Here is a 24,427-nt window from a genome sequence, read left to right on the forward strand (position 1 = left end):
TAGGTCCTTCCACAAAACTTACTATATATCTACAATCCATTGTCACTAATCCTATAGGTTCGTCGCAGATGATTTTCTGATGACGAGGGATTGCATTGTCTCACTACGAGTAGCAAAGATTTTACTTCTCTCTCTATCTCTTTTGAAGGCTGATCTTTCGTCCTTGTCGAAAATCTTCTCATTCAACTAATATAACATAACTACATAATTCTATTCTAATTCGTATGATTATAACGCAAATAAAAATATAATAACGAATAAAAATCAAATGCAGGACTAATTTACTATTTATTATTATTAATTATTCATTTTAAAAACGTTTATTCTATATTTATTCATAAATATAATTCTTATAAAGCGATATAATTTCAACTCATTATAAAGATACTAATATATTACAGAATGTTTGAATCTTGTGACTAGACTACAATTATTAAACTGATCTTACAAATCGTGGCGTATTTTTTCAGCTACAGTCAACCAATTACAATAATCTGATATAATACTGTGTAATAACAGCCATGTCATTGCAAAGTTACTAGTTAACATAATCTTATTCAAAAGTTGTTGATATTGATGATGATATAATATTTTTCAATTTTTAATGATATGATAAATGATAATGTCAATACAGCAGTAATATGTATGAGGCCTATACGTTCACAGTTTGGTCTCGTCTCATGACCGTCAGTTTTAGCATAGAGTATGGAGAAACCATGCATAATGGTCATTTTCATTCAACTAATAATGCTGACATTGGATGAATGGGGCTGAATTTAACCATGAGAATTTGATGATTGAAACTTAATATTTTCCACGATAGTTTTTGTCAATCATATTAGAATAAAAGCGTGTCATCTCGTCTAGAACTTCATCTGACCTGGGTCCCATAAAAATACTGAAAGACTTGAACAAGCGTGTGAGAGCACCAACGGACCGATTGGCTTTCAAACCTTCATCGTAGTAAATAGCTCCTGTACCGAGAAAAGATTCTGGGAATCCTCCTGAAAAAAAATGGAAAATTTCAGAAATGGAAAAAATTGCATCCGAAAGAGTTTGGAAAAATAAAAAAATCAGAATCTAACTCCAAATAATATTCTTATTAGTCTATTTTGAAGTTTGCAGAGTGAAGTTTGCTTTTATACCTATATTATTTCAAAAATAAAGAGATAGGTCTATGAACATTTCAGCACTTAATTCCCATTATTTAGAATCAATACTACTATTCAATCAATGTGAAATCCTATACTATTGAACGAGCAATTTCTGTTTATATGTTTAGATGTTTGGATGTTTAGATGTTTATATGTTTGTATTTCACCGGATCTCGAAAACGGCTCTAACGATTCTCACGAAATTCAGAACATAGTAGGTTTATAATATAAAGATTCGATTGCACTAGGTCTCATCCCTGGAAAAACTCGCTGAAGGACATTAAAAGGATAATTCATCATTGAAAGAACAAATTTCATCGTCTGTCGATAACAGAAGATGATGTGCCTGTGTGGGACATCAGCTGTGTAATCATTCAAACAGCTTACCGTATCTCGCGAGAAATATTATCTAGAAATTAATAGACTCTATCAAAATAATCTGATTTGTTGACATGACATGGTTTATCACTCTAAATTAGAGTATATCATAATATTTAAAGTTTATCATTATTTTAGAGTTTTAAGTGATTAGTGAGTGTTATTTTGTTATTCAATTTGGTTTTTGAACAATCTAAATTAGAACTTTTCTGTTTTTAAATATTTTGACTGAAAATTGGACCTGGATTCAAGTGTATGAAACATTACCCACTTTTTGGACCATTTATAGTGTATAAATCAAAATTCAGGGATGAAACAGTTTTGGGCTTTGCCTGCTTGGCCTTGCCCAATCATTTTTAAAAATGTGCTCTGTTTATCAATAAATAAATAACGAGCGAAGGTCGTTGCCCCGATATTGTTAAGTAGATCGTGCACTAGGTCGGTGGAACGGCGCGGAGAATTTTCGACCTGGAATTAAATACATGTGATCAAGTAGTGTACCTCCACGTCCGCCGCGGCACTCCTAGTGCACGGAGGGACAAACCACTCTCGGTCTCAGACAGCACCGCATCGCGCATGCGTTAGTAACGGTTTTTTCCCGTTCCATTCAGTCAGTTCTTTGAATGTAACGTTCCTTGTGATGATGGTTACCGAGCACCGTAACTGGAGCCGTCATTCCATTTTGATGATGATAATATTATTAACCAATGATGATTTATCATTAAATTCGATTTAATATTCAACATATTATCACCATTTCATTTAATAAAAGAAAGAGTACTTTTCAATAATATAATCAATAAAATATAACGGTTGTTATTTAACTAATGTTAAAAAACACTACAACTAAGTCAGCATATTGTCATTTCAAAGCCAAAACCTAACCTTCCAACCCCCCTTCCATATTTAAAACATTAATAAACATAAATCTTGGTGAAAACCCGGAATCCCTTCCAGCATATTGCAATTGAAAAGCAAAATCCCAAACCCCTAACCTATCTTTTCACATTTGATATATCAAAAACCATAATATCTACCTGTACCCTAGCCCTTTCTAGCATATTGCAATTTTAAAGCAAAAACCTAACCTAGCCTCATGAAATATTATTAAATATAACTTGAAAAAACCCAACCCCTAACCCTTTCACATTCAATAATTTGGATTTCAAAACAAACTCCTAACCCCCTAACCTATCCTTTCACCTTTGAAACAAAAAAAAACATAACTCTACCTGGACCCTAGCCTTTGAAATAATTGAACAGATTGTCACTAAAGACTCTCTTCCTACTCTTTATTTCGGTCGAAGGTGATAATTTTGGAACGCAATAATTATTCTTATACTCAGCAATTAATAACTCGAAGAAAGAAAGAGAAAAAAAATATTGGAATGGTTAATTTGAAGGTTTGATAATTTGGATTAAATTTCAAATTCTTCTGTTTGTGTAACATATTTCAAGAAAGCCCTTCATAAATTGGTTTTTTCCACAATTTAGTATTAGAAGCAAAATGATCCCACATTAAATATTCTTACATCAATGATTAAGTTCTTACATTCCATAAAAAAAAACAGTCAAAATCAACTTTTCAATAATTCTAGTATTTAAAAATTTTGGTCAAAAGCTAAGCAATTTGGTTTCAATTTAATTGTAATAACTTGTTAAAATATTTTATGATTACTCAATATTTTGTTACACTCAAACAATTCACAGTATTCAATTTTGCGTAGGCAGCCAACTAATGATAATTTATTAATCATCAAGTTCTTTGTCGAGTAGTGGACTAACAAGATCAATGACTAGTAATGAAGCTTCCATCAACAAATCGTTATATTCGTACATTGGAAGCAGCTCCAATAAAACTTCCACTATTTCCTGTACTAGCGTTAAAAAGTTACATTTTCTTATTTTATAATCAGTGCTTCCCGACATTTTTTTTTCAATCCACTGATAAATTATTCTACTGATTTCTACTGTATTCTATATTTTTGGCATTCTTGCAGCCAAATCCACCGCTGCCACCATTGTAATTTCTCGGGTAGATTTAGTACGATTAACTGCTTTTACCAAAGGGTAAACGTGGTTAAAGAAAGCTAATTTTTATTCTATGACAATTTTTTGTATTTAAACATTTTCTCTACAAAATTTTTACAACAATTTTGACTCTACTCTGGCTGCCTAGCCTAATACAAAAAGAAAACATTCAAAGAGATTTGGAATGGTACAAATAAACAAGGAAAAACCTATCGTTATGCAAATAAAGTTCGATCGCCCCTTGTCATTTGAATAGGATTAATATTCGGGACTCACCCATAATGAAGACGCTGAAGAAATCCATTAAATGATGATTTTGGTGATCCACACTCCCGAAAAGAATTGATGTCTGAGCGCGCTGTGTTTGCTTCAACGGTTAAAACAAGAGTGCACGGAAAGAATGCAATTTTTGTCTCAGGTCTGACTCTTCCTAGGCCTACACATGGAAAACTAGACTATGGCAGGGGGGAAGAAGAGCCGGAAACTGTTGATGGGACGAGTGGATGGAAACTATCTTTCCCAGGCTGGAATGCAAGCTAGGCAGTTCCCAACCCTGAGAAAGATCCTCACCTCGTCCATCGGTTGAAAAAATGCAAGCTTTCCGTAGCCTATGCTAGGCAGCCAGCAAATAAAATATTACATTCTAATTCCACTAATTTCAATAACACTACTTTCAATAAATTGCTTCCATTACATCACTATAGATACTCAAAGAATACTTTTGAATAACTATGTGATAACTGTGACCGTTGCTGGCCGTTACTCTGTATCTGCGACAAAGAGAAGCTGCTCACGGAGGGTAGGTCGGAATTTTCCCGGGCTCGGGTAACTTCGTGAGGGCTCGGCTGTTTCCGAACTCTGCTTTAGTAAACAGCCTGCTGTTGTGTCGTCTTCGAGTTCACATTCTAATAAATTACCTATGATTACGGTAAGTTAATTGGATGTATCAAGATTTTATCTTTGTTCCTTGATAGTTCCTTTTTCTCTGCTTCATCCACAACTGCCAAAAATAACATTTCTTCATCTGAGTCATCCATCACTCACGTCTTGCCACTTTATCTGAACCTCAAATTGGAGCTGACTTCAATTAGAACTCAACAACTATGTCTTAATTCAATTCGGAATTGACAAGTCTACGTCACGACTAACTAGTACAAAACGGCGCGCCCCGCCGCGCTCGCAGTGCACGGACCTTCCATTTTCCGCTCTCCTGCGGACCACCACCAACTGCTCCACTTCCTGCTCTCCACCGGCCTAGTGAACCTTTATAGGTGAAACCAATGTACCTAGAAAACATTTATTCTAGGTACCTTGGGTGAAACTCTATACAAAACTTGAATGATTCGTATAGGCCTACTGATAATGTGTGAACACACTCATTCAAGGCTCAATGGTACAGATTGAAATGAATCTTCCTCGATGAACTGATTTTATCTTGATTTCTGTTTTATGTGCAATCTTGAATTTCTAATACTCTGTTTCTGTGGAACTCACTTGCGATTTGTGAACTTTTTTCGTATTATTTGAGAAGAATTATAGTCTGTACAAATTCACTTCAGACTTGGAGGAACATGCAGCGCAAAGAAATGGAGGGAGATCAGCCAATTACAGTGATTAATAGAGTCATAGGTAGAAGCGCAGTTGCCATGTCAGTCATATGCCTACTTTCAAACAGGAAACTTCGCATGCATAGCATGAGCACATTAACAGTCACTAGATGTTGGAGAACGCTGTCCGCTTCAAAACGGCAACATCGCGCCTCTGTATCCCTCCCGCTGTATATTTTCTCTGCTGCGCATGTCCATCCCAAGTATGAAGTAATTCTGCACAGAGTAGTCTACAATTTGATATTTTATTTTGTGACCAGCAAAGCAGTATTCAATCAGAGCAGTGGGGCTTTAGTCAGAGAGTATAGAATGTGAGTGAACGGTAATGTGAACTGTATTCTGTACGATAAAATAATACTACAAATCGAGGGAACCTTAACCTTTGACAACCAATTTTAATTGAACATGAAACATGCTTATAAATTGAAAAATCACTCACCATTTCCTTCCATTCCAATATACGAATGAATACCTTATTTGCGATGAGGGTAGTGGTTAGAAGATCATTGGATATAGATAAGAATTAGCTAAATAAGTAAGTATTTGAGTAGTTTTTCAAACTGGACTTGCCATTGCGATAATTTGTAGTATTTTACAATGTTATAATCTTCCACTAGGGTTTTTAAAACAATATTTTCTTCACTCACACACTGAGTTATTACTGGACGACCATTTTCCAGACCTGATAATTTATTATAAATAAAATACAAATTGAAATCATATTACGTGCCCACGATCACCCATAACAATAGTACAACGAACTGCTTGCAACTACTGACGGAATTGCCTGGGCAATAAGAGCATGTAGTTCACTAGCAGCACTGTAGCGAAAAGGTGTACTTACCAACTATAAGCGCTCAAAATTCAAACGCCTATCCAGTGAGTAGTATAGAATATCACAGTACTATAAATGAAATGAATGAGAAATACAAATAATAATTGAATAGAATTATAATGTAGAATGTAATTCTACTCACTGATTCTAGTGTGCCGATATTGTAAAAATGAAAATTACTTACTATCAGTGCAATAGCTACCAAACTTCTTTATCTCACTCTCAAGCTGTTCACGTTCTTCATCATCCTCATCCAATTCTGATATCAATTTTCTGCAGTCTGCATTATTGTAAAATGTAGTTCTGAATGAAATGCGTTTTCCCGACTTGTCCCAACCTGTTACCTATACAAAAGTCAATGAAATTTTTCTATATCCAAATCAACTTGCATGAAGACTGAAGTACAATCTATGGAAACGTTCATATTGGATTATAAAGAGCTATATGATGATAATGAAATATATAACAATATAATGAAATCATGAATGAAAGCAATTCGAAAATAAGCTGAGTCTCTGAGCTGAGGCTTGTAGATTGGAAATAAATCATCGAATAGTTGTGCTTGTGCAAAGTTTGCAAAATTTTTGAAATGAAATAATTGATTCCTATACTCCCAACTTCAGTTGATTCTCCTCGATTGATCATTATGATGTAAATAAAAGTTGATAATCAATATGCCAAGTTATTAGACGGTCTCCTCTGTTCATATCAATTTGATAATGTAGGAAAAGTATGAATTGAATATATTCATTATTTTTTATTTATCAATTCACTTACAGTCACAAGTAATGATATAACTTGCAATATGATCAAGCGGTAATATCAAAATAAACTTGGTACTTCGAATCTCGATTGTTAAAAACTTAATAAAATACAATATTGGTTTGAAATTGACAAATGACATGAAAACCCATCACAATAATCAAATTAGATGAGCTGAAATAGATGCGAAATTATTTTATGTGTACTACTGTAACAGTCATCCAAAATCACTGGAAAGTAAATATTGGAGATGAAAATGAACATGAAATTACATTGAATAAATTCATAATGATTGAATTAGAAAAATGATTTATTAAAAATGTTTGTACTTTTCCAATTTTGCTCATAACTATTAAATAATAAAATTGAACTCACTGTTCCATTTAAATATCTCATGTTGGATTTGGAGACCATATGTAGACCTTTAAAAATTCTTTTAAATTGAGGGCAAATTGCTCGAACGAACGAATTGAATTCGACTCTGTCTTTCAGTAGCAGAAAAGACACCGATTTGAACATTTCTAGAAGACCCATGTAGCCCTTTGCTGCTTTCGAATGAAGATTTTGGTCAGTAATTTTGCTCATCTGGAAAATATTTTCAATAATTTAATGTACCGTAAATTGTTGATTTTTATTATTGATAAGAAATAATGGTACTTTCCAGTTTAGTTTAGTTCAGTTTAATTTTCGTCATATAACACTAAAAAAATAAAGCAAAGCTTGGTAGTATAATATGACACGTCAAAAATATTGAGTACAGTACTCAAAAAAGTATTAATAAAAGAGAAGAGAATCAGAACATACAAAGGAGTTAAAAATATGCTTGCAAAAAAATGCTTACATGCGCCAACAGGTAAAGCTTCCCTCTAAACTGTACAGAGATGCATCAATCAATATTGAACTTTTATTGCATTCTTAAACCTTTCTGAGCTCTCAATACATTTTATTTCAGTAGGAAGAGAGTTATAAGCTCTTAGTCCGCTATAATGTGGCCCTTTCTCTAAGCTTGCTGTTCTGTGTTGCGGGTACTGAAGATGAATTACCTTGGTTTCTAGTATTGTAACTATGATGGATATGACTCTCTCTCAATATCTTCTCGTTTTCCTTTGGCATAGTTGCTACTTCGAGGAAGTACAATGCAGGACCTGTTAGAATTCTAAGTCTTCTGAAAGAGTTTTTACAGGATTCATAAGGCTTCAAGTTGTCGACAATTCTGAGGGCTTTTTTTGGTTTTTTAAGACAGAATTGAGATTTTTTTCCAATCCCACAAAACATTTTGCTGTTTTGAATTATCGACATTTAATAACCATGGAATAGTGTTTTTACATTACGTTCCGACTGAAGGAGCGAGATTCAAATAATTCACTATAGTATCCTAAGGAAGCTTCAAGCAAAACACTATTGCATTATGACAACATATTAGCCAAGTTAATGAGATACATATTTCTATCCTATAATTAGATTCTAATTGATATTGAAAGATTGGGCTAGAACCATGATTGTACGAACAATCAATCATTCATTAAGATAAAGTCATCTTGAATGAATAATCTCTGTCAAATTGGTTCTAGCAGACATATCGTCTCAATCATTCATTCTAATTTTGACTTTTCATTTCTGAATCTTGTTTCAATGACAGGGACAATGTGGGTGATGGATAAAGATATATTTCTTGAATACTCAAAACCTTCAAACACTAATAACGTTGAACCTCCGTCACTCAGTGTAGTGTTATAAAGCATATATAGTAGTTATAAAGCAGATGGTTGTCGGAAATTTTATATACGTTATCACTTCCAGAGAGAGTAAGAGAGACAGACAAATATTGTGACTGGCAGTGATGACGTAACGACGTAAACAGTGAACGTGTGTATCGGAGCCATGTATCACTCCCATTCGACCGCTGGGCGCTAGTTTTGTATGTCCATTGTATCATCCGCAAAAAGAAAGACATTGGACGTGATATTGTCTGGAAAGTCATTCACATAATGAATAACAAAGGGCCAAGAATAGATCCCTGTGGTACAACGAAGGGTATATTTCTCCATTCTGATAAATAGCTGATCCCATTGTTATCATGTAACTTCACTCTCTGTTCTCCTATTTGATAAATAACTTTTAAAGAAATTTCAAGCTGAAATATCCAGGCCATAATAATTGAATTTGCAAAGCAACAGGTGGTGATTAATCATGTCAAAAGCTCTGGAGAGGTCGCAGAAGATCCCCATTGCATGTTTTTTTTCTGATCCAAACTCTCCAGCACATCATTTACAACATTAAGAATAGCATCCTTAGTTTCAATTTTAAATTTTCAATTTCAATTTATTAAAAACACACAAAACAAGACAAAACAAAATAACAAAGAATTACGAAACAAATAAAACACAATAAAATGTTACAAATATAAAAAACCATGGGCTTTGTGTTTGGGTGTGTTGGAGAGGAGAAAAAAAGAGAGGAAGGTACCTAGCCAACTATGGTTTCCCATGTAATGGGCAGGCAAAGAAGAGAAGAGAAGTAATGAGGAGAAAAGGGAAGGGAGAAATGGGGGGAAGGAAGAAAACAGAGGAATAGGTACTGAAAATAAAGGTAAGCGAGTCCACTGAAAAATGAAAAAACTAATGAAAAAACAATGCTGGAGCAGAAATCTCGAGTCATATATCAAAATGGAAGAAGAAATTACTGTATGTCCAGTTTTTTATATCCAGTTTAATTTTTCCGCTGATCTTATTGTCCATGAGAAAGTGATTTGGAATGAGGTTTATTATTTTAGTACCTAGGTAAATTAACTGCCTCCTTATACATTCAATATTAGTGTTATAGGTTACATATTTGTTAGCAGTGGCCCTTAGACTATAATAATTAAGAGTAGAGTTTATTGTGAGAGGAAAATCGGATCTATATTTTATTAAGTACTCAATTACGGTTTTTATGTATAATTGACGTATAGTCATGACCTCAAAATCACTAAAAAACATATCCATTGGATAGAGCCTGGGTTTGCTTAATATAGCTTTAATTATCAGTTTTTGTGCTACAAATAATTCAGCAATATGACAGTTGAAACAGCCTCCCCAAACAACTATACCATACTGTAGAATTGACTTGACTAGAGCATGATACATTATTTTCAGGTGGTTCTTATTAAGAACTCTGTTAACTTGGTAAAATTTAAAAGATAAATATCCAATTTTTCTACATATGTATTTAATATGAACATCCCATTTAAGGTTTTCTTCAATTATGATTCCCAAATACTTAGTATTATTGACTTTTTTAATGGAGGGACAATCACAATTATCACCCAAGTTCAAATTGCACTGAGAATGGAGTCTCAATTCTTGATTCTCGTTAGGCTGCCCTACTCTATTTGCAGAGAAAGTTATGTAATTAGTTTTTCAATATTTAAACTTAAGGTATTCTTATCTAACCACTTCTTAATTAAAAGCATATTATTTTCAGCCATGGTATGAACTTCATTCCATGAATTACCGTGAAAAATAGCTGCAGTATCATCTGCAAAGGATATCACAGTTGAGTTTAGCAGTCTTAAATTTAAAAAGTCATTTACATAGAGTATGAAAAGGATGGGAGAAAGTAAAGTACCTTGAGGAAGACCATAAGAAGTTAAGTTAGTTACACTAGATTGATCATTTATGGTTAGGGACTGGGTTCTATTACTCAGATAGCTTTTGAACTATTTAAGCGAGACTCCTCTGAAATCATAGGACTCCTGTTTATTGAACAAAGTATTATGAGGTATTGTATCAAAAGCTTTGCGTATATCCAGGAAGACCGCAATAGTTTTCTTATTGGAGTTTATTTTATCAGATAAAGTATTGATGAATTTTATTAGTGCGTCGGATGTACTTTTACCATTTTGGAAACCGAATTGGTTCTTGTTGATTATTTTGGCAAAATACTACACAAATACACAAAGAACAATATCTTACAAGCCTAAGCATCTAGTCACTACGAGCTAATTACTTATCCAGTTTATATAGTTGAAAAACAGTGGCTATTGGCTTGTATACACAAATAACAATATATAGACAAAATAGAACACTATAAACTGTTTAAAACTCAATTTAAAACATTAATAAATTCACTTAAACAGAAAATTATTTAGAGAGCACAAAATTACAACACACACCAGCCAGCCATGTTTCAGAGAGAAGAACAGGAAAAGCCAAGCTACAAGGAAGCTTCGTCGTCAGAACAAAAACCACATCTCAAAATCAGTGATGACTTCATGACACGTCAACAACAAAATTATAAATTACAAGTTTAGAATTCACATTTTTATATTTGTTCTCAATAAAACTTTATTTTGAAACTATTATTTTAAATTTTTATATATCATCTCGATTTAAATAAACCATTTATCTATTAATTCTGTCAACCCAGCCTCGGTGACACCATGGAACAATGCAACAATCATTTACGATAATAAATTCTCAGTCAAAAAGTTTGTCCGTATATCGATGACTCTGATATTTACTATAAAGTTTCATAGATCTCGAATTGAAGATTCGATTCCAATCGAGAAAAAATGTAATATTACAAATGTTATGAAAAATCTATTGAACAAGCTGGCCTTCTGTTTCGGATTAGTGATAACTTCTTCAGACAAATTTATTTCTGGGATTGCGCTTTGTTTTAAGCATCCTCCAATTTCTCCCTTCACGACCTTCCATGTTGCTTCATTTATGTTTTTCGAATTGTAAAAAAATTCATCATTCACTTTCCTTTTTGCAAGATTGATAACCTTCTTCAGAACTGTTTTGTTATTTTAAAATATTTCAATAATCCTTTATTTTGACTTTCTTCCACCATTGCAAGCAACTCTCTTTTCCTGGTAATACTATTCTGCTTCCATTTGTCATCCATCTGTTCCTATTAGAGCCCATCAATTTTTGTATATTTTTTGGTTACCGTACGCTGATTAGTCACGTGATTGAATCGATCAAGTTCAAATGCTTGACTGGTCATATTAATATAAGCTTCCATTATTTATCAATTATTCTTCCTCTTTCTTATCTGGGAAAATCAACGGAGAAGAAGAAGAAGAATAAGAAGAAGAAAAATGAAATTAGAGGAAGAGATAATATAATTATGGAGAAGATGGAGACGAAATATGAGACTTAAACTTAGAACATGAGGAAAGGAAAGTAGGTATAGAAGATAAAATGAGGGAAAAGATGTAATAGGAAAATGAAATAGGAATGAATAGAACATAATGATAAAATGGGAAGATGAACGTGATGAAAATATTTATTGGAATTGCCTTCTGACTAGTAGTCAGAGAGGAATTTTGGTTCTACCAGAATCTACCATAAATGACATTACTCACTGTGAAGTGGTGTATAACATCAGTCATTCAATTGCCATTCTCATCAATATAATCACTTACTTTCAGAGTTTGAGAGTAGATATCACGTTCATCATTCCAATCAACATGGGTTTTTCCCACTGCAACTCTCACTAGATTCACATCTAACGCTTTTCCATTTTCCTGCACGCATCGTGCAGCTGAAAAACAATAAATAATTATAGTTTCAGACATTTTATTAGAATGGAAGATGGAATAGAAGTTATAGGATGAAATTTATTTATCCTCCATTCTTCATCCCCTACAGATAATATACTTAGGCTACATTATGTCTTGGATGATAAGCCTACTTTCTCCAATTCACTAGGGAAAACAAATAATCAATAAGAAACAAGTCTCAAAATATTGAAACAGACGAAACAAAAGGTACTATCAGACTCCCAGATTTCAATAGAAAAATATTCTCATACATACCATATTGTTTTTTTCATAAAGGACGGTAATAATGAATTTACGCTCATATATATGAACTCCAGTTTGATGGAAAAGCCCACCTTTTGCGTGAGACTGTTTATTCCTGAGTTGAAAGACAAGTCACCTTTTCTTAATAGAATATATTCACATTCCAACTTATTGATAGATGTTATTATGATAGATATATGCATATATTGTCGAATATTAATGTTATTAATCATGAATATTGTCCAATCTTCAAGAGAAGAAACAGTTTCAGCCTGATATGTTAATTTCTTCAGTAGTTAGGCCTACATCACTTTTATTCAATCCACTGAATAAGTATTATATGTTACAGATGAGTATTTATATCTCAATGTTATAAAAATTATTTCTACTATCCATTACAGGACATATTATTATTCAAAACGTCCCTATTCAAGTCCATGAATCGTTGTTGAGGAAGCATCGCACTTGGATTATCGTAGCTAATAATCCATATATGTTACTCATCAATAACAAATAATAATATTTCTCTTGGTATATTTAAAGTATGAGATCGAATGTAAATTATCCAACAGACCTGTGACAATTATATCAGTTCCCACAATAGACGCACTGCAAACAAATACAAAATTTTCAGAAGTATTGCTCCATACGTACACTCCAGCAGTCCAGGGAGAATACACAACTTCCATTAGATCTGTATCATTTGATTTGTATTCCTTGTCAATTCCTTCACAAGCTGTGGAAGATAATTATGGTGAAATACTCCAACATCAATATGAATACTTCACTGTATTTTTCCAGGGCTGATCAACTAGTTCTCTCGTTTTTTTTCAAATGGGTCGAAACATTACAACATTCAAAGAAGGAAATCAGAGGGGAGTAGTTCATTGGAAAAATTCAGATTTTACAGCTAATAATATGACATTTAATTTGATAAGATATTTTAAAAGTAAATCAAACTAGGGTTATATTATGAGAGTAATAGTACAGTATAATGAGTATTATATCACAGCTATCACAGCGGTAACGCGCGTGATTCTTGTATCGAAGGTTTCCGACTCGAATCCAGCCGAATTCGAACGGATTTGCTACCGCAGCAGTACGAATTTTTCAACTCCAATAAATTTAATAATACTTATGCTATTTTTTTATCATTTCCAATTTTCACTCATTGCGTAGCACGAGTAACACCTGTCCAATAAATTGTTAGTATTTGCTTACAGTTTGGAGTGTATCTCATTAAATTATCATTCATTTCATGTATAATTCGACTATTTCACGCATTCCCTTAATTATGACTGTTGCAGCAGTTTTAGGTTTGAGAGTCAAATATCAAGATTTGCAACAAGTGACTTTTTTCGAATATCACACTATTCTGTGATCAAAAAATTGGAGTGTGCTTCAGTATGAACATCCATATTGAGTACCTATTGGAACGTCTGCGGAACTGAACACAGGGGGTGTTTCTAAACTTCCTACCAAACAAGACATTCAAAACTAAAACTGCTGCAACAGTCGTATAGGAATGCTCGAAATAGTCGAATTATACATGAAATGAAAGATAATTCAATGCTCTAAAATCTCGTGACTAGCACATTCTTTTTTCATCAATTGTTGAAAAATTAAAAGACTTGAAAGAGCGAAAAATGGAAGAAAAACTGGGTTTTTGAGAATGAATCACTTTAGAACATATATATCTCGAAAAGTTAGTATCATATTTATTGAAAACCTCTACAAAACAAAACTTGTGGGAAATTCATTGAGCTTTATTCTTATATGGATGATTATGTCAATAGAACTCATTGTTTCCAAGATATAAGCATGTAAGTAAAAGTGGAAAATGCAACTTTCAAACCACCCTCATCCCTTTAGCACATGATGTAGGGGTTGGGATTTTTGATATTCTCACCTCCAAACTAGTATCAACAAAGCTGCAAAGTCTAAAATTGAGTTCCAAACATTCCCTTCAAATTTCATTGTCAACTGATCTATTGTTGCTGAACAGAAAATTTCACTCTCAACACTAAAACTGCTGCAACAGTCGTAGGGAAATGCGTAAAATAGTAGAAATATACATCAAATTGAAGATAATTTGATGCTCCGTCAGCTTATGATTAGCACGGATTTTTTTCATCAATCGTTCAAAAATTATAAGGCCGAAAAGATGAAAAAATTGGAGGCAGAAGTGTCTTTTCAAAAAATGTCTCACCTTCAAGAGCGGATATCTCAGAAACTATAAGAGATATGAAGAAAATGTAGAGAACAAAACTTGTTAGTAATTTTGTGAGCTTCAATTTTGTACAGTGTACAAATGTTCATAAGATGCATAGTTTCCGAGATATATGAGAAAAATAAAAAAATGGTACTTTCAAACCACCTCCACTCCTTTAGCACATGAGGTAGGGGTGAGGACTTTTGATATGTTAATCCTCTTACTATCCTTAAAAGAGATGTGGTGTTGAAAATTGTGTTCCAAACTTTCCATTCTATAATCTTTAATTGACTGGACTAGAACAGTAACACAAAATATCTGATTAAACTATTTGTATGTTCGGAACAGATATGGTACACAATAAGAAAACACAATTAAGACGGTAGTTCCAAATCAAGAGACTGCAACAGAGTATTGGGCCTATTTAACTTGCTAAGTAATCAAAACTACAATTGCTACAACACGAGTTTGTTCAACACACTTGTTCAATTGAGTAGAACTCGTCTGACCTTTGCATAGAAAAATTCCTTCTCCAGTTCTTCAAGATCTAGGGACTGAGCTATTTTATATTTGCTAGACCACTCAGACGTTCCTGGGACATTGTTGATCTTAGATATATGTCTTCATTAGCTTGAGTTTGGAAAAGCTTCTTATAAAATTTCACTATTCACATTGAATTTATTATTTATTTGCATTTAAAAATTTTCCGTTCCTTAAAATTTGCCGCCCCCAAAAATCCGCCGCCCTGTGCGGCTGCCCGGTCCGCCCACCCCTGGGGCCGGGCCTGAATCCACTGAATAAGTATTATATGTTACAGATGAGTATTTATATCTCAATGTTATAAAAATTATTTCTACTATCCATTACAGGACATATTATTATTCAAAACTTCCCTATTCAAGTCCATGAATCGTTGTTGAGGAAGCATCGCACTTGGATTATCGTAGCTAATAATCCATATATGTTACTCATCAATAACAAATAATAATATTTCTCTTGGTATATTTAAAGTATGAGATCGAATGTAAATTATCCAACAGACCTGTGACAATTATATCAGTTCCCACAACAGACGCACTGCAAACAAATACAAAATTTCCAGAAGTATTGCTCCATACGTACACTCCAGCAATCCAGGGAGAATACACAACTTCCATTAGATCTGTATCATTCGATTTGTATTCCTTGTCAATTCCTTCACAAGCTGTGGAAGATAATTATGGTGAAATACTCCAACATCAATATGAAAACTTCACTGTATTTTTCCAGGGCTGATCAACTAGTTCTCTGGTTTTTTTTCAAATGGGTCGAAACATTACAACATTCAAAGAAGGAAATCAGAGGGGAGTAGTTGGTTCATTGGAAAAATTCAGATTTTACAGCTAATAATATGACATTTAATTTGATATGATATTTTAAAAGTAAATCAAACTAGGGTTATATTATGAGAGTAATAGTACAGTATAATGAGTATTATATCACAGCTATCACAGCGGTAACGCGCGTGATTCTTGTATCGAAGGTTTCCGACTCGAATCCAGCCGAATTCGAACGGATTTGCTACCGCAGCAGTACGAATTTTTCAACTCCAATAAATTTAATAATACTTATGCTATTTTTTTATCATTTCCAATTTTCACTCATTGCGTAGCACGAGTAACACCTGTCCAATAAATTGTTAGTATTTGCTTACAGTTTGGAGTGTATCTCATTAAAGTATAATGTTCCAAATTTCAAGTTATATCGATGATGAGTATGATTTATGATAATATAGGCATAAGTTATTTGAAATTGAAATTTATTGGAATTGAAATTTATTCTTCCAAAAAATACAATAAATTACAATATATTACAATGTATAACTGAAAATAGTGGAAAAATATTGCTTTAAACAACCCCTGAGTTACTACAGTGTGGGGTCGTTCATGTTCCATATGCATTTTTTATTCTCTTGATTAGTATGGTTACAGTGTTGAACAAATAAAAATAAGAATCAAACAAAAATATAACAGCAGAGCTCTGCATGAATAGAAACGTAAATATAAACTATAAATATAATGCCTTCAATATGAATAGTAAATATGATCAGATCCAGTACTAGAAACTATCATGTTAAAATCTGAACAATAATGAGAGAGAATGCTGAATAAAACTGAATTAGATAAAGCTATGAAATATAAGAAATAAATTTAGCTGAATTGAACTCTTGAGCTTAAATAATGCAATCTGGTAATTTGAATGTGTTGAAATGCCATACATACATAATAAAATTACTAAATTAATCTACTGAGATAAAATTTATTGAAACAATGTTTCCACTTCATTCCTCTCCAATAGCCAACTCTTGGTCAACTGTCTGAATCTATTCAAGCGTAATGCATCCTTTATTTCACTAGGCAAAAGGTTGAAAATACGAGGAGCGACATATAGAAAGAATCTCCTGAATTTTTCCTTTCTTGGGCCAGGCGGAATAAAGTATCCTCCTGTACGTAGCATTGGGTGACGTACTTCATAGATGAATTCATTGAGATCTTGGCCGCTTTCTTTGTAAAATAGTTCTAGCACTTTGTGAAAATATAAATACCTTAATGGTAAGATATTTCTATCTCTAAATAGAATGGGGAATGATGTCGCGCTGGTTTCCTACTTATCACTCTCATTATGAATTTCTGACCTACTACTAAGGGATTGAGTGTTGTTATGTAAGCCCCTCCCCACATTGTAATGCCATACTGTAGCCTGCTCTCTACAAGTGCATGATACAACATGGTTAAAACATGGTCAGGACAAAGATTTCTCAAAAAGTAAAATTTCCTGCATGCTATGACTAATTGTTTTTTTAGATTCTGTATATGTTCGTTCCAGTTCAATTGCGAGTCCAATGTTAATCCTAAGTATTTGAGGGATTTTGCTTCAGTGATTAGTCTGCAGTCACAGTTATCCCTATTATCACAATCTGGGCTATGGAATGGTAGACAGAGAGGAATTGGTTGCAGCCGCAGATCAATCCTGAGAATTTTTGATTTATCGATATTTAGTTGTAAATAGTTGTAACGGAGCCAAATATTGATTAGTTTTAGGTCTTCAAGTATATATGTTTGTAGTTGTGGTTCTGAATCTGTGGTGTGGCATAGAGCAGTATCATCGGCATAAGAAGTGAGAGTGCCTTTGAAGTTACCATTGCAAAGGTCATTGATATAAACAAGAAAAAGTTAACTTGATAAAGCTGACCCTTGAGGCACGCCATTTTTTATGATAGCTGAATTACTCATGGAACCCCCCACATTAACTCGCTGAGAACGTCCCGATAGAAAGCTCTCAAACCAGCTATTACATACACCCCTTACGCCAGCATCTCAGTAACTTTCTATGATTGACACAGTCGAAAGCTTTCCTGATGTCAAGGAATAAACCTGCGACTTTTTTACTCTCGTTCACACCAGTATAAAATTTAGAAATCACCCTTTTCATAGCATCTTCCGTTTTAAACCCAACCCTGAACCCAAATTGGTTGTTGCTATAAAATTTAATAGATTTAAGATAATTCTGTAATCTGTTCTTGACTATTTTTTCTAAAATTTTTGAAAAGACAGATAATAAAGCTATGGGTCTGTAATTATTCATTAATTTTGTGTCTCCTCCTTTAAATATGGTTATTATAACACTCTCTTTGAGTTGACACGGATATGTCCCGGTTAAAAAACTCAAATTGTATATATAAGATAGAAACTCACTGTATAGAAATTCACTTATAGAGATAGAAATTCACTTATTGTGAATGAAACTCACAGTAGCATCTCATAAGCCAATAATCATTGAATAAGCCAATGATTCCCATATCACAACATTTATGATTCAATTAGCAAAATAATGAGAGAGAATGCTGAATAAAACTGAATTAGATAAAGCTATGAAATATAAGAAATAAATTTAGCTGAATTGAACTCTTGAGCTTAAATAATGCAATCTGGTAATTTGAATGTGTTGAAATGCCATACATACATAATAAAATTACTAAATTAATCTACTGAGATAAAATTTATTGAAACAATGTTTCCACTTCATTCCTCTCCAATAGCCAACTCTTGGTCAAGTGTCTGAATCTATTCAAGCGTAATGCATCCTTTATTTCACTAGGCAAAAGATTGAAAATACAAGGAGCGACATATAGAAAGAATCTCCTGAATTTTTCCTTTCTTGGGCGAGGCGGAATAAAGTATCCTCCTGTACGTAGCATTGGGTGACGTACTTCATAGATGAATTCATTGAGATCTTGGCCGCTTTCTTTGTAAAATAGTTCTAGCACTTTGTGAAAATATAAATACCTTAATGGTAAGATATTTCTATCTCTAAATAGAATGGGGAATGATGTCGCGCTGGTTTCCTACTTATCACTCTCATTATGAATTTCTGACCTACTACTAAGGGATTGAGTGTTGTTATGTAAGCCCCTCCCCACATTGTAATGCCATACTGTAGCCTGCTCTCTACAAGTGCATGATACAACATGGTTAAAACATGGTCAGGACAAAGATTTCTCAAAAAGTAAAATTTCCTGCATGCTATGACTAATTGTTTTTTTAGATTCTGTATATGTTCGTTCCAGTTCAATTGCGAGTCCAATGTTAATCCTAAGTATTTGAGGGATTTTGCTTCAGTGATTAGTCTGCAGTCACAGTTATCCCTATTATCACAAACTGGGCTATGGAATGGTAGACAGAGAGGAATTGGTTGCAGCCGCAGATCAATCCTGAGAATTTTTGATTTATCGATATTTAGTTGTAAATAGTTGTAACGGAGCCAAATATTGATTAGTTTTAGGTCTTCAAGTATATATGTTTGTAGTTGTGGTTCTGAATCTGTGGTGTGGCATAGAGCGGTATCATCGGCATAAGAAGTGAGAGTGCCTTTGAAGTTACCATTGCAAAGGTCATTGATATAAACAAGAAAAAGTTAACTTGATAAAGCTGACCCTTGAGGCACGCCATTTTTTATGATAGCTGAATTACTCATGGAACCCCCCACATTAACTCGCTGAGAATGTCCCGATAGAAAGCTCTCAAACCAGCTATTACATACACCCCTTACGCCAGCATCTCAGTAACTTTCTATGATTGACACAGTCGAAAGCTTTCCTGATGTCAAGGAATAAACCTGCGACTTTTTTACTCTCGTTCACACCAGTATAAAATTTAGAAATCACCCTTTTCATAGCATCTTCCGTTTTAAACCCAACCCTGAACCCAAATTGGTTGTTGCTATAAAATTTAATAGATTTAAGATAATTCTGTAATCTGTTCTTGACTATTTTTTCTAAAATTTTTGAAAAGACAGATAATAAAGCTATGGGTCTGTAATTATTCATTAATTTTGTGTCTCCTCCTTTGAATATGGTTATTATAACACTCTCTTTGAGTTGACACGGATATGTCCCTGTTAAAAAACTCAAATTGTATGTATAAGATAAAAGCTCACAATATAGAAATTCACTTATAGAGATAGAAATTCACTTATTGTGAATGAAACTCACAGTAGCATCTCATAAGCCAATAATCATTGAATAAGCCAATGATTCCCATATCACAAAATTTATGATTCAATTAGCAAAATAAAGAAAGAGAATGAATATAAATATGACTGAGTGAGTTTAGAATCCTTCAGAGACATGAAAATAGGTCTAATCCATGGGGCCTACTGTGCTGTCAATTGCACTTTTACCTGTTCCATTTTTATATGGGATCAAAGCTGTATGTTAAATCAATCACGTCTTCAGCTGTATTTCCATTTTCAACATAAAATGTCGTCTCATATCAAGTATATGATACCATAAAGAAACTCCATTCATTTCTTTATGCATAGCAATACAAAATAGTTTTCATTTGAAAATACTGAATTGAAAGTATGTGAGATTATTTACATTGCAATCAGTGTTTTCCAATATCACATGAAAAGTTCAATGATATAATTGAGTAGACCTATTCATGAATGAAGAATACAATATTTCAATGTATGAAAATGTTATGAGATGATTATGTACTATAATATGTGTGATTCGATGTGAGTTATTATGCCCTTTATCGATGAAAAGTCTTTGATAGTACATGATAAAAATATTATTATTTCTTGTGCTTACATAAAAAGCATTCCACGAACTGATAACTCCATTTTCCAGTATTGAGGCAGATATTTCTCTCATTTCTTTTGGTGGATGAGTCATTGTAGCCTGCTTTACACCGATTATCAGCCACTGTGCCAGGTCTCACGTTCTCCTGGCAGGATACCGGTTTATCGTTCAGGGTGCATTCTATCACTGAGTTCAACAGGTTTAATGGTGGACAAAACTCTGTTGATCAAATTAAAATTTAATTCGCAAAGTATAAAATCATAGAGGAGTCAAATCAAATCATGTAATTTTTTATTGCTCAAAATCTTATATAACAATATTATTCAATATAGAGATTAAATATCTAAAGTCCTGTAACTGAAAAAACTGAAAAACTACAACTCAGTATAACATAAAAATATTCGTTACTCACTTATACAAAGATTTCCAGGAGGATACCATTCTCCATTGTAGCATACCATGTAATCCTGGCCAAACCAACTGGTGGTTCCTCTGTTGGCCCCCTGGCACTCAATATGTACCACTGTACCATTGCCCTGTACAGGCGAGTTGGGCAGTAAAGTTACATGCTCTCTGTCTGACTTCATCAGCTGGTAGATTGTGTTCTCAGCTGTTGGTATTCGACATGATTTGAAGCTATTGCTGGTAGTCCTGTGAAGTTCAAAATTGATCAAAATTTCTAGAATGTCAATTTGAGATTGGCCTATCTATGAAGAGTTTAAAATAATCTAACAATTTGAAATTTCTAAATGTAGGCCTATATTTTACATTTTTGCTTAGTTAAAACGGGTAATGTTCATATTTCAAACACGAAACTAAAGTCCTGTATCAATAGGTATGGGAAGTAATGAAGTAAAATATACTTATATTTATAGAATCAGTGTTAATCTATTTTAAAAAGTAATGCACTATAATAGAATAATTCATTTGATCTTTATGACGATAAATGTAAATTTGCCTTATACAAAAAAAAATGTTGAAGGAACTTATTAAGTTAATAAGGTAATTATCTCTATCTGCAGTTTTCTCAACAGCTACCTAGTATAATCAAGACTGGTAGACTACTCAGAAGTGTGTTGTTCTTCTTAAGAGATTTCATGGTTTTTCTGAAGACTTTATAAAAAATAGCTGAGATCAAAAATATACAAGATAAAATTGCGTCTAAAGAAGCTTGATAGTGGAGGACCAGCATCACCAAAATATCATTCTTACGTACTGTAATAAATATAAATTAACTTACATTACAGTCTTTCCAATAATCGTGCCAGTCGTCTTTTCTGCGAAGGTTATATCTGAATCATGAGAAAATAATACAATTGTGTAATTCACTTCAAGTATAGAAACATATGGATGATAATCTATATAAATTATATAAAAACGAAATTGCACTCACTCACTGACTGACTCACTCACTCGCTCACTGACTGACTGACTCACTCACTCACTCACTCAATCACTCGCAGAACTAAAAATCTCCTGGACCAAAAACGTTCAAATTTGGTAGGTATGTTCAGTTGGCCCTTTAGAGGCGCACTAAGAACGGATTTGAAAAAATTTCCAAAGATACGCCCAAAATCTGCGTTTTTCCAGCGTTTTCTCAGCTTTATCGAGAACAAATAAACAGAAAATCTTCAAATTTAGTACAGAAGCTCAGCTAGAGTGTAATAATGTTGTGTTAGAAGGAATTTGCAATAACGTCAAAGATACGCCCAAAATTAGCGTTTTTCCAGCATTTTTTTTTCTTTTCCTCAGATTGATCGAGAACGAATGAACAGAAATTGTTCAAATTTAGTACAGAAGCTAAGCTAGGGTGTAATAATGTTGTGTTGAAAGGAATTTGTAATAACGCCAAAGATACGCCAAAATCTGCGTTTTTCCAGCGTTTTCTCAGCTTTATCGAGAACAAATAAACAGAAAATCTTCAAATTTAGTACAGAAGCTCAGCTAGAGTGTAATAATGTTGTGTTAGAAGGAATTTGCAATAACGTCAAAGATACGCCCAAAATTAGCGTTTTTCCAGCATTTTTTTTTCTTTTCCTCAGATTGATCGAGAACGAATGAACAGAAATTGTTCAAATTTAGTACAGAAGCTAAGCTAGGGTGTAATAATGTTGTGTTGAAAGGAATTTGTAATAACGCCAAAGATACGCCCAAAATCTGCGTTTTGGCGAGCGAAGCGAGCCCGCTGATCTCATTTTTGGACGATCCAGTCGGGGGTCCAGACGGATATGGTGACGAGCGAAGCGAGCCTGACGGCTAGTAATATATATTATAGAGAGGCTACCGAATAAATTAAAATGATACGGTACAAGTGCCTACATGATACGGTACAAGTGCCTAATGTAGGAGCCTAATTGAAATTGAATTTTAAAACTTATTAGAATACCGGTATTCTATTGCATTTAAAGAAACTCAGTTTCATTGTAGATAATCCAAGCTACTTAGCCTATCTTATTTTCAGATTTTTTAAATTAATTCATTAAAAATAAATTATTTCCTCTAGGTACTGAATTTTTCAAATAATCATCAATCTATTCATGTGATATTGTCAGCCTGAATGATTGATGATTGAAATGGTCCATGGTCTTTTTAAACTATAATAGATCCATCAGAACTTTCTGAGAGTGTCTGAGAGAATTTTTCTCTCGAAATAAGCCTCATTATATAATAATTTGAATTTTAAGATTTAAGGTACTATATGCACTCTGTACTTACATAGCATTGAAACCATGATTATTGCAAAATATCCACATCCACATATTAACAGCTTCATTGGTCTCACTCCCATCTAAAAATTTGAGAGAAATTGAATTTTTGATTCTGAGAATTTTCAACTACACTTCAATAATTAAGGATAAATTTCATTCCAGGTTGAATCCATAAGAACGCTGGTGAGATTAGTGAAAAAATACTGTGAATTAGAATTATTCTAGTTGAGTCGGTGGATAACCTTCGATATATTTCCAACCATAATCATATCCTATTTCCTGATAATATGATTGTGGTTGATATATAAATTCAATTTGTTCGATTTTCCTCACGATAGATGATGAAAATATGTGTTTGTCAAGATTTATTATTAATATTTGATTCGTATTTGCAATGAGCTAATTTTTATTCAATTGGAATTCTTAATATAAGCTAGCATATAGAATCGCTAGCCTCTAAACTTGAATAAGGCTGTGAATAAAGCTTCGAAATTGTTATTATTCAATTAACATTAAAACAAATATTTCCTTCTACAAGACTTATCAGGAATTATTGAATATTGTTATAACTTAAATGAATATTCATTGCAATAACTCACTACTATCTTTATCAATATTATCAATATAGAAAATGTGATAAGAGTAGCCTATAGGCTACCCAATGTAATATGAATGAAGTTCATTTATTTATCTATAGTTATCTATTATTCATTCAGCGTAGGCTACTAACAGCTTAATTATTGTGTATAGATTTTACAGGCCTAGCTATAGTTTTGTGAGACAGATATTCTGTTCTTCTTATGATAATGATTATCGAGCTTA

The 24,427-nt window shown here is 33.3% G+C and overlaps 1 protein-coding gene across 4 annotated transcripts; it reads right to left on the reverse strand.

Annotated features, from left to right (window-relative positions):
• Nucleotides 1-271: 271 nt before the first annotated feature.
• Nucleotides 272-23,817, reverse strand: LOC111057095 (modular serine protease). Of its 4 annotated transcripts, none has more exons than XM_022344522.2 (9): nt 23,613-23,817; nt 22,138-22,189; nt 21,310-21,548; nt 20,907-21,116; nt 13,136-13,297; nt 12,181-12,299; nt 7,143-7,352; nt 6,190-6,349; nt 272-1,004 (listed from the first exon to the last, which is right to left on the reverse strand). In XM_022344522.2, exons 1-9 carry the CDS (start codon nt 23,683-23,685, stop codon nt 805-807), a joined length of 1,425 nt encoding a protein of 474 aa, XP_022200214.1. In that variant the 5' UTR covers nt 23,686-23,817; the 3' UTR covers nt 272-804. The 4 variants fall into 4 exon arrangements, with proteins under 4 accessions (XP_022200214.1, XP_039281903.1, XP_039281904.1 ...); XM_039425969.1 differs by lacking the exon at nt 13,136-13,297 and adding an exon at nt 15,816-15,977 and having other exon boundaries at nt 23,613-23,807; XM_039425970.1 differs by lacking the exons at nt 13,136-13,297; nt 20,907-21,116 and adding an exon at nt 15,816-15,977 and having other exon boundaries at nt 23,613-23,807.
• Between the last annotated feature and the right edge of the window lie 610 nt (nt 23,818-24,427).

This window comes from Nilaparvata lugens, chromosome 4, assembly GCF_014356525.2.
Source record: "Nilaparvata lugens isolate BPH chromosome 4, ASM1435652v1, whole genome shotgun sequence".
Lineage (NCBI taxonomy): Eukaryota > Metazoa > Arthropoda > Insecta > Hemiptera > Delphacidae > Nilaparvata > Nilaparvata lugens.

Excerpts from the sequence above, each read along its gene's own strand:
- LOC111057095 (XM_022344522.2), bottom strand. The coding sequence starts at position 23,685 with ATGGGAGTGAGACCAATGAAGCTGTTAATATGTGGATGTGGATATTTT. Across the intron at positions 12,300-13,135 it reads AACTGATATAATTGTCACAG|CTGCACGATGCGTGCAGGAA; the intron begins GTCTGTTGGATA and ends ATTGTTTTTCAG. Across the intron at positions 6,350-7,142 it reads TGAGATATTTAAATGGAACA|GTAACAGGTTGGGACAAGTC; the intron begins GTGAGTTCAATT and ends ACTTTTGTATAG.